General features: G+C 35.1%; 1 protein-coding gene across 1 annotated transcript in view; it reads left to right on the plus strand.

The window, feature by feature from the left end:
• IL31RA (interleukin 31 receptor A) overlaps window positions 1-12046 on the plus strand; it is a 30531-nt gene extending 18485 nt beyond the window's left edge. Inside the window, exons 12-18 of the mRNA XM_085326437.1 lie at window positions 938-1120; window positions 3655-3756; window positions 4869-5015; window positions 7596-7736; window positions 8480-8573; window positions 10203-10281; window positions 11085-12046. Coding sequence (XP_085182563.1) covers window positions 938-1120; window positions 3655-3756; window positions 4869-5015; window positions 7596-7736; window positions 8480-8573; window positions 10203-10281; window positions 11085-11678 — 1340 coding nt within the window. The 3' untranslated portion in view covers window positions 11679-12046. The remainder of the gene's footprint in view (window positions 1-937; window positions 1121-3654; window positions 3757-4868; window positions 5016-7595; window positions 7737-8479; window positions 8574-10202; window positions 10282-11084) is intronic.

A 12046-nucleotide genomic window follows, 5' to 3' on the forward strand; every position in this document is an offset into this window, starting at 1 on the left:
CAAAGAAGTGTTTAGTAGAAGTCCTTAAGATGCATTAATAGAAGCTGAGAGAAACATTTTTTCTGAAGTACACCCAGTTCTACCCAGTGTCAGGGACAGGGAGCTGATCTGCTGCAGCACATTAGTTATGTTCTTTGGCTCTTAGTTTAATTCTGGTATCCCCCTTAACCTTGCACTGAAATATTCTGCTGCCTGCCTACACTCCAGAAGGGGGGTTGTGCTTGATACACTGAATCACCTCTAGATCAGKGTTTCGTGGGAAAAGTGTAAGTGGCCCTCTGGGATTGCTCAGTCACATTCTGATTTAATCAGAAAATCAGATGTGTAGACATGATGTCATCTTGTCCTGGAGGTTGCTGGCTACTTCTCTATCCACTTCTGTATCCTACACTAAGAGTCTTCCTATCTCTTTCCATATTGTGACATATTTTTTCTGCATTGATCTCTTTTTCCCAGTGCTTTGCCAAGTTGAGTTTTAACTGAGGCTTAATTCACCTCAGTTCCGCAGCTTGACAGTTGCCTTTTCCTTAACTATCTCTGAACTTGCTGGTTTGATTTACTGATTTTGTGTTGCTTTCTAAAGTCTCAATCAAATTTTTTGTATCTGCACTACTTGCAGTCAAAAAAGTGTGGAGTGGGTCATGAGAGAGACTTACCTTTGATTCTGTATGTGTAAATCTTTGTGTATTGTCTTATTAATTTTTCCCTCTCCTCCCCTCCCCTCCCCCTTTCTTTTTTATGTAGTCAAACCTGTAAATGTGAATGTACATATAAGTAAAGCAGTCTTTTACAACCTCCGCTTTTTTTTATTATTATTATCTTGGCAAGCCCTCATACTCTTCTAATGAAACAATCTCAGTTTGCTATCACTGAGTTGTTTTCTTACTGCACGTTTTTACTCGGAGTAAATTTGTTAAGTTTTCTGTTAAATTTTTAGCTTCTCAGATTATTGAAACAGTGAGGACCTATACAGCAAATGAAGAAGTAGTTGTGGAATGGACGGCCTCCAAATCAGAAGTAACCAGATATGTTGTTGAGTGGTATGAGGACCTGGAGACAGATCTTTTTAATAGATCATGGCAATATATATCAAATTCTACAAACTGGAGAACTAACAAGAGTAAGTTAATTTAGCCATTACAGCTGTGACAATGTACAGATGTATTTATATGTAGACTGGAAAGCAGAAAAAACAACAAAGTCACAGTAAGCTGACTTTGAAAATAAAGTAAGTGTTCTTACTCTACTTTGGGTCAGGTTGATCATTTCTGTACTTAAAGTATGTGCTTAAAAGAGTAAAGGGRATTAAGATACCTAATTTCTACTGGCTTCCAGATAAACAGCAATTGCGCATCTGCCATTATATCATCTTTGAGATCCCTTTTGATCCTGATCCAGAACATAAAACTGTAAATTCTGTCACATGCACATAAAGCATAATAGTATTGATATTTGCAAGATTGCATAAATTTTAATATTAAAGCATTTGAACTCTTGCAATTTTTCTTAGAATATTTAAAAAATAACAGTATTAAATATTCTATTGAAATCTCTACATATAATTTAATAGCAATTTTAACTGTCTCATTTTCACACACCATGCAAGTTGGTGTTTGTTTCTATGTGAGATTAGGCAGCAGCTTTCATGTTCAAGCACTTACTTGGCTTGATTTTTCTGGCAGGAAGTTTCAAGTAGGGAGGCCTGACAGATACGCACTATTTTAGCAGAGAGCTGGAACCAAAAAACTGAATTCAAAGATGGGAAAGAGCATATGTCTTCATATGCGTTAGAGCAAGAAATCTGAAAGAGGATTTTAGGGGAAATATTCCTTTAAAATAAATAAATGGAGTAATTGGTCAATCTGGCATGTTGAATATCGTAGTAAGATTTGTATATATGACCAAAGATGTTTCTTAGATGTTTGAGTAGCTGTAAGATGCATGGACAAATAGATGAGGATCTGCTCACCTTTTTCTTTGAGGCCTACTTTAATAGCAAAATTCTCTAAATAGTAATGATTTGGCCATGTGCACGTAGTTGCCACAAAAACCCTAACTTTAGAACAGTGTGTAGAGGCCAAGAAAAAGGTACAAAGGGAAAACTGTGAATGTTAATATCAATGTGAATATCCCTTGCATGTTATCTTTAGCTAATAAAATAGAAGAGCATCTACTTTTCATAGATCTGGATATTTATTTTACAAACAAGAAGAGTGGTTAAAATGTTTAATGGACATAAAGTGAGTTTTGGATTATTTCTTCTTTGTTTTGCCATTGGTGAAATTAAATCTATTAAATTTGAAAGTCATTCATGTCGTTGTAAGGATCTTTTGAGTCCAACATCAAGAAAAAAAAAATTCAGTCTTCAGAATGTAAGTACTCTGCATTTTCTAAAGTGAAAAGGAGCATATGGTTTGTTAATGGTGACAGTCTAGCTTGCCTGTGAAAATCATTTTACTGGCTCAGACAACACTGCTATAAGTAGTGTTTCTATTGCAGTAAAACAAGTAAAAACAAAATCTACTTGAAACAAAATTCAAGATCAGTTGATTAGACTTTGAACTAAGATGARTAAGTCCTGAGCTTATGCTGAAGGTTGGTCTATGCTATTCCAACAAGTTGCTGTGAGGAATAAAATGCTATTTATAGACTCTCAGTTAAAAGTCCTTGCTCCTAAGCATCGTGGGGAGAGATCTTTGTTTACCCTGAACATAAGTCGGACTTAATGTTTAGAGGCTGCTTTGACCTTACTGTTTGCTCAGGCCTGTTTCTGGCATTTTTCTGTGGAATTATTTTAGGGCAACAGGTGCCCCCTCATAATTGAGGCTGAACTGTAATATTTGTAAGGAATGAAAAAGTAGCAGAGAGCAGACATTGTGCATGGCTCTATTTATAGCTGTTATCCTGCTGAACCAGCTGCAGAACTCAAGGAAGGAAGGGTTTAGGAAACCCTTTACACTGGCTCCATCCCACTGGATGTGAAGACACAGATACGGCCTTCCTGAGCTGAAGAGCGTCCCTTGTAAGCAGGGAGGAGTGTGCTCTTTAAGTACCGAGCTGCCAGATCAGAGTTGGAAATACTGTTTTCAGAACTATGTCTTGAAATGCATAAAATTCCAGTGCAGAGATCTTGTTTGTAGACTTATACTTTTGAGTCGAGCTGATTAGAAGTAGATCTGTAATTTGCACAGTGGGAAGCTCAACATAAGGTTAAGAACGGGAGCTCCCTTGTGCCTTTTAAAATGTTTATATGATGCATGTAAACTTTCTTTTGCAGAGGTAAAAACCAATAGATGATGTGATAATTAAAGATATTCCACTGATCTATCACTGGATACTGGATTTTTGAAAATAAAAACTGCCTCCAAAACCTGAAACTGTTAGAGATGAGTAGGTAGCTTCATACATAGAAGCTACAGAAGGCTGAAGTATAATTACTTACTCAAATTATTTCTAGTGAGTCAGAATTCAAGCACTCCTAGAAATACTATCAAATAATTCATTGTGTTAAATGTAGTAGTGAACATTTAAGACAAATATATACTGTTTACCATCTCCATCTAGCAAAAAATTGCAGGGCTTTTATTTTTTTTAACTTTCATTGCATGAATTTCATGTAGAGAATTGTGAATATTGTTTCTTTTTTCTTTACAGAATCCTTTAAACCATTTATATGCTATAACATCTCAGTGTATCCTGTCTATGGGAATAAAGTAGAAGCTCCATATTCCGTACAAACATACATTCAGGAAAAAAGTATGTATTTACAACTATATTAATGCTGTGAAAGCTGTGTTGGAGTACATCTGTTAAGCTGCGTTATCTTTGAACAACTGTACTGGCATTACTGAAGGAGAGAAATAAATGATTTAAATAATGCGGGAGTTGGTTTTCCTGATTTCTGTTCATAGACCAGCTCTACAGGGTTGTTTAGTAAAGAAAATACATGTCTTGATATGGGTATAGTGCTGTTTGAATCTACTTACTTGTCATGAAGATTATATGTTGTTTATAAAGCATTTGTTATGGATTTTGGTGCAATCATAGTCTTTTTGAACTGATAATCACTTAAATGTGGTATCTCTATATAGTTATGTAGCATATTTATRTAATTATAGTTGATTTTAGTGATACAATGGCTGAGTTGGGCCATATTTGTTACTAATATATGAGGCAATCTGCTCACAGAGTAAAGTGGAAGTGCTTGTTTTTGATAAATTGTATAATACAAAAACATGTGCAGTCCTGCATATGCAAAGTCGCAAAAAGCCGTGAAGCTTCAAGCTGAACAGCAACTATGGATGAAAGTGTTTTCTGTGAGGAGGGAAGGGTTCATTATTTGTAGAAGTGTAATGTGAATTCATTGACTTTATACAGCTAAACTTAAGATTCTAGGTATAAATTTTAATGTGTGTGTATATAGGTATAGGTCTATATATGTGTGCACATAGGTAGTACCATGCAGCATTAAACAGCATAAATTACTAGAAGGAGGTAATGGAGTATACAGTAAGCAATCATATTTACAAGCATAACTAGAACTTGCTTTTGAGTGCTTTCCTGCTAATAGAGACCGGTGTAAGTACTAAAGGATGTTTTACCTCTTAACTTCTCTGTGCTGTTTTGAGGATGGGAGGTAATCTAATTACCTGAAGGTTTTCTAATGCGGTTACCAAAATAGAAGCTGGGAGGTGCTACCGGAGGTAATTGCATATTAGAGGGGTGAGAAAAGTTAGGGATTATATCAGAACACTGAGACACACAATTACAGTAGCTAATGCTATACTGGTATGCACAAAGTAATGCGGGTAGATAAAACTGTGACGCGTACTTGGTTTGTTTTTCTACTTTGTAATACTTATGTGTAGAACCGTCAGAAGGACCTGTGGCTGACACAGGCATTCCAGGCAAAAATGAAATTACAATTAAATGGAAGGAAATTTCAAAGGATAAACGAAATGGCTTTATCGATAACTACACAATATTTTATAAACCTGAAGGAGGAAAAGAATTGAGTAAGTATACATTAAACCTCAGCTTTTAACAGCGTTGTGACAATCTGCTCTCTGAAAATATTTATTTTTATAGTTACTAGCGTATCTTGTTATTACATGCCAAAAATGCCTATCTGAAAGTACTGGTAGTAAAATTACATAACCTTTAGGCAAGCCAAACATCTTTAAGATTTAAATTAAATGACAGGGGCACGCTAGTGAATGTCGTGGTTTTTAATACTGCCTGTATATTCTTGTTCAATTTCTTCGACTGTTCTGGATTTATTTTGTATAGCAGTGCTTGCTCTTAGTGAATTTTTTGTATTAGCATTGTATTACCTGTGGTARTGCAGCAATGACTGTGATCCACATCATCCTCTCTGTTTCTGTAGTTGAAGGGATGCAAAGATTTGCAAGTGGCTCTCCAAGATTCAGGCATTAAATTTAGGAAGTGTATGATGGCACTGTCCTTTCCCTTTCCCAGATGCAGGCAGAAGCAAGTATTTAAGAGACTTTTTGCAGCTTGTTTTCTGTTAATAGTAAAAGAACAATTATGCAGAACTGTGACAAATTAGACAATGTTTCTTGTCATGCGCTTATTGCTCTCCCTTTTTTATTCAAGTACTGGTCTCTCTTCATCTCCAAATCTCTTCTCTTCTCTCTCATGACATGCCTCTGAACCTAATAGGAAGAATCACGGTACAGATAGAGGAGTTAGTGGAGCTAGAATATAGTGGAAAGACCTGCATTCTGTGTCAATTCATAAATGATGAAGCTCTTGAGGATTTAGTGAGTTTAAAAATTCTGCTCATGTCCTCAGAAGAACACCTCTCCCAAGTCCTCAGCTTCTGGAGCAGAATAGTGGAAATTTTCTGGTGAACGTGTTCTTACAGTCAATTTTTTAATAAAAGCAAAATAGCAAATGATCTAAGAAGCTAAAATCTGCCAAGAAATTGCTTCTTTGGACATAGTTTTTTAGATTCCTCTTACCAAATGTGCTTAATGTTCTGTCCTTAGCATTGCTTTCTTACTCTGGAGGCTGGTTGAATAATTTTTATAGCATGTTGTTGTTATTCTGCCTTTGGAATGATATCCACGCAGTTGTAGTATAATTCTCTATTCAGAACTTTCATGGCATAAATTTCAGCAGAATCTTTTATGTAAAGTGTTTCTGTCACCTAACTTTGTTCTTCTATAATTTATTAAAAACAAAGTTTTTTTTTTTATCACTCAACATTTCAGAAATAGTTTTTCCTTCTTTGTTTTAAATGTCAGAGTTAGCAGGCATCTAACAATCTTAATTTTTTGGAAGATCTCAAAATATCAAAGCTTATCATATCTTCAACTGCTTCTGGGCATGCAGGTTAGAGCCAGGGCTTGGTAATTTGTGAATTGAAAAGAGGAAGCTGTGACAGTCAGGTTTAGTCCTGTATGTGTGCTCGTCCTTGCTATGTTAGTTGCTAAGTGACTTGATTCAGGCTGCTTTGTGCAGTCATCCTTGAGACATGCAGCCTCAGCTGCTACAAAATGATTTCTCCATTTTACTTAGCAAAGCTTCTCATACACAGCAGATTGTCCATTTTAAGGCTTCAGATTAGTTTTTTGAGTAATATAGTTTTTAATAAGCAACTCAAAGGAGTTGGTTCTAAATGGAAAAACCCTACTGTAGTGGTGTTTTTTTGAGAATTCTCATGTCTCATCTTTGAGTTTGTGCCAGGGTGGCTTCATTGATGACCTTTTAACTCTACAACTTAATCTTTCTTGCCTTGATTTAAGAGAAACTGAATTTGTTTGCTCTCAGGGTATATTGCTGTACATCTATTTCCTGAGTGTTTCTTGAATGAATGAGTTAAATGATGGTGTGAGCTGATTTTGACTTAATGCAGTAGAAAATGTTTTAGTGACTATAATTTTATAATATGAACACATCTTTAATTTTCTTTGCAGATATAATATATGCCTTGCTTAAAATAATTTAAACAGTAAAACCTATCATACTAATTCCAGTAATAGAGAAGGTATTTGAAACATTGTCTTATTCAGAGAAGCATTTTGAAACTTGGGATGTTGGGGGGGATCCTGTTGCTTTCAGCTAGCTGCCTCTGACTTTATTGGGGTGATGTCCAAATGTTTGATACTTTGCATCCTTTAGGATGTTCAGTGCCTGACTGCATATATTTGGAAATACAGTTCAGTTTCAGGATATGCAGAATCATAAACTTTGCCAACTATTTTAAGATCTTAATTTCTGATCTTATGTCCCGCAGCTTGAGGACTTGAGTTCTCAAAACACTTTTTAAGGATAAAATATATTTTCTGAGATTGTTTTGTCTATTTTAAATCTTTGTGAATTTAAAAAAATACATACATGACGGCTTGTTTTCTGCCCTAAACTGTTAGATAGCCTTGATAAGCATTGCTTTATGATTTAAGTGTTTTATTTTAAAGGATTGTTGGCAGTGCTTTGTATTTCAGATTCTGTAAAGCACCCTGTCATCTATCAGTATAGAAAGATGCTAAATAAGTTTACAGTTCTGTGATACAACACTATTTTTGATAAACACTTTGTGTGTTTGCTTACATAAATCTACTCCTAAAAAGATGAAACAGTGAACCCTGATGTTCTGCAATACAGACTGAAATCCTTACAAGCAAATACCCAATATACAGTCCATATCATGGCAACCAATGAAGCTGGCGGAACCAGTGGAGAACCAAAAACGTTCAAGACCTTGAAATTCAGTAAGTAATATTCAATGTTTGTAATTACTATTTTAAAAATAGGTTTCAGGGGTAACAAATGGAGAGTATTTTTATATGAGTATTTTTAGACTGCTAGTTTGCTACTCAAATGTAAGACAAATTATGCCAGGCTGAGGGTTGGTCTCTGTCGGCACCTACTTGTGGTGGGTGATGGAAAAAGAGCTCTGAAATCTGCACACTGTTTCAGTCATTAAGTTTTAAATATGCATACACTATAGTTGATCTATCTATCTCTTGCATTGAATTTACTATTTATTTATAACAGGGAGAAGTGTGTCTATACAGTAGTTCTAGGTGATACTAAAACATCAGCTGCCCAAAGAGGTGGTAGACTTTTCATCCTTGGTGTTATTTAAAACTTGGCTCAGTATGACACTGAACCATCTGATCTGATTACAAAGTTGATGAAGATGACCTCTGGATGTCCTTGAATCTGAGTTATTGTGTGATTGTATTAAATAAAGTAAATTCAAGAAAATAATACATCTGTGTGTGTTCCATCATAGACTGTTCTTCTGGCTCAGCAGCTGTGACTTGTTGGATGCAAAATACTCATGTTTTGATACATGAGTACCATAAAGCATCCTGAGTAATTTTGGTTAGTTTGGGCAGAGCTTTTTAAGATTGTGCTAATTAGATGACTTAGATGTTTAAAACTAACTTCATAATGGAATATATGAGGAAATGATAAACATCTGTTTATTTTGTTTTTTTCTTTAAAGATAAAGAAGACATTATTTTTATTGCTATACCAGTTGGATTAAGTATGTTATTCTTATTAATCCTTTGGATAACATGTATTCTTAAAAAGCATGTGTGAGTATGTTTTATACATTCTAAGACTGACTATTACTAGTACCTTTTAAGTTGTAAAAGGCAGTTTATTTTTTATAAATCACTTCTGTGTTGGGTTTCAATCCAATGTCAGGTTAAGAAAATGTAGCAATTTGAGTAAGTGAAGACTAAGCATACAGATTAACTTGCAACAGCAGTTATATGCTGTAGTCCAAACATAAATGTTAATTTTTAGAAAGTATAGTAAATCTGAATAAAAAAGCAGATGATATGTAAATCCATTTCTCCTAGGGCAGCTTAGTAATTGAATTATTTGAGGATAGGTACAATTGATGAGTTCTTGTGATTGAAGTCAGTGTTTACACAAAATGTTTCATGCCACTTGCAATTCCATGGTCTATCAAGTCGAGGGTACACAGTTTAAATAATGCCAAAAATAAAGTTGCCCATATGGTCTTAATACATCTGTTATTATATCACTAAAATACATTTCATGTAACTTAGTGGTTGCCTTAGCTATGTTAATACTACTTTTTAATGTCATCTGTGTGTGCTACTGTGTGCACGAAATTAGAAAACTAGAAACTTCATCACATGAAAGAGTTTTACTTGTTCCATGGGTATGGATCCATATCCGTGTGTGATCCCTAATTCTTTTATCTACTATCTCAGATGACGCTTGCCAGCAAGGTCAGCAAGCTTGCCAGCTTCCTCAGAGCATGAGAATGTTAGAACATCCTAAAGATGGGCTTGAAAATTTTTAAGGCTATAAAATATAATTTTCTCTAGCATGAGAACTGACTGGGTTGTTTGGTTAAAGCTTAGTAAGATACTTATTTAATCTTGCCTTTTTTGGAGGGGTGGTTCTAAGCTATTAAAAAGAAGATTTTTATCATGTGAAGCATCAAGTAATGTTAGTGTAATACGTGCCATTTCCAACTCTTATATCTTCATCTGTGTCATGTACTCTCTCTGATTTCCTTTGATCCTRGAGAATAATTTGAGATGCAGCTGTGTGTTCATATTCTGGTCTGGATCAAATTGCAAAGTGATTCAGCAGTATGTCCTACTATGGCCTGGTTTACTTACGCTTAAGCGTATACCTAATCTGAGCAGGAGGTTGTTTCCTGTTCACTGCTTCGTCCAAGTCATAAGATAGTTTCAATTTGCATGATTTATCTGCTGCTGACATAAGATCTCAGTGCAGCTCTAGTTTTCTGTAACAGTAGTGACACTTTCAGTAAAGCAAAGTTTACTGAGGTGCCTCTTTGCTGAAGAACTATCCTGAAACATGATCACAACAGCTTTCATATACAGCCAAATTTTAACATAGAGTTATTTAATCTTGTGCTCTTCTAGGCTAAACAGTTACTATTACGAGTTAGTACTTAACTGTAAGCCTTTAAATCAGAAAGTCGACTTTAGCATATCAGCAATTTTTCTCCAATTTTTCTTTAGCCCAAATTTTTTAGTTGTTGATTTTTTGGGGGAGGGGGGGAGATATGAGGGGAAATAATTTTTCTGGAAAAGATTGTGTTAATGTAGGAAATACTTGCTTTGTAAAAGTTTGTATTTTAACAGTATTTAGGCTTTTTTGACATATGAACCATTTCTTTCCTCAATTGACTAAATTTCCTATCTCAATTACAGGTTTAAAAGGGTTTGTTGGCCTGACATACCCAATCCTGCAGAGAGCATTGCAGTCGAATGGCCTCTTGATGCATCTATGGTAATCTCAATTTTGTTCATTAAAAGTGGGATCAAATAGACAGAAGGAAGCATCTCTGACAGTTATTTTATGACTATATCAAAAAGTATTGAATTTATAACACTAAAATAAAAGAAAAAATATCCTTAGTTTTTCAAGCTAGTAGAAAAATGTGTATTTATGTTCCTTTTTTGTTCTTGTGTGATAAGGATAAAGAATGCTTTAAAGTTAGTGGTGGATGGACGTGACTCGTTAAATGCACTGAAGTATAATTTCTCAGGGTGTTGAGTCTATTGACTCAGATTGCCACATCTTGATAGTTCCTGTTTCTTCGCGATATAGGTTGCAGAACATATAATCAGATTTAGCAATCTTTTCACTGTTGTTTTGCTGCTTAGTGAATTTTGACACTTATTTAAGTGAAATGATGTGACCAGGATTCCACAGAACACGTAATTTTTGGAGAATGGGATTGTAAAATTTAATCTGAAAAATACCTCGTCAGAGTGTAAAAGATGCAAAAAGTTCAGCTTGATTCTGAGCCTTCATTGAAATTCTTTATTAAAAACTTTCATAATAAGTTTTTTCTGCTTAAGAAACAGAACAACATCGATAATTTTTAGACCTCTTTCATAATACAGCTGCATTCCAGCTGAAATGCACATTAGGTCTTCATTAATGCACTTTCAAAATGAAGAGTCAAAATGAGCTCAAAAGGCAGTTTCATATATTTTTATATGAAAATATATGCATACATGTATATGTGTAAGTCTTCTGATACATTATTTATGTTTATTTTCAATTTGATCTCTTTGTACTGACAGAATAATTCATTCCTGAAGGGAGTAACATCTGAAGATAAAACTATAGGTGGCTTGGAAGATATAAGTGTTTTGGAACCCTGTTTTTCTGAAGAACTTGAAGACTCGCTACTAATGAATTGTGAAAACCATGTTTCAGAATGTACTGATATTAATACAAAAGGCGTGATTAATGGAGATAAAAAGACACAATATAATGAAGAGCATGAAGCTGCTAAGCATCTTCAATCATCCATGCCTTATGCGATTAGTGACCAAGATTTCAGAAGTCAAATGCTTTCAACTTTGATACCAGCCAAGAAAATCCAACCCATAGAGAAGCTCGAAGATGATTTACATGAATCCCAACATACTTCACATCAAAATGAAGAAAATAAGGAAGATTTAAACCTCTTGGATCTCAATGAAAAAGCAGTATTCAATCCATACCTTAAAAATTCTGTTAATACAAGGGAATTTCTCATTTCTGAGAACTTGCCAGAACACAGTGAGAATGAACTCAAAAGCCAGTCAACTGCTGTATCTCCTTTTCAACAAAGTGTCGTAGGACAATCCTATATAACACTGGACATGTTTGGAGTGGCCACAGCTCATTAGCATGAGAAAGCTTTCTGTGCAAAGTCCCCCTTGTGTCCTGGCAGTGCTGCCTCTTATATATTCATGTGTTCAAACCTGGATGATCTCAGTTACTCTGGATGAAATTATCCCATTCTTTTGAAAGGCTGTGAAGTAATTACTGTACTGCATTTATACCTGTCAAGGTTCACTTCAGCTGTTGTTTCTTTTATCTATTGGATGTATCAGAAGTGAGGCAAAGGAATTAGCTTTTTTAGTTCTTAGTTCTCCCATAACAGTTTATTAAAACAAACAGATCTTCACTGTGAGAACATCCAGCAGTGCAAGCAGCTCACTGTCCCCCCTGCCCCCCGGGAACACGGTTGGGGCACAATGTACTTGAACAGAGC

The sequence above is a fragment of the Rhea americana genome, unplaced genomic scaffold (genome assembly GCF_003343005.1).
Source record: "Rhea americana isolate MKP2758 unplaced genomic scaffold, rheAme1 scaffold_13, whole genome shotgun sequence".
Lineage (NCBI taxonomy): Eukaryota > Metazoa > Chordata > Aves > Rheiformes > Rheidae > Rhea > Rhea americana.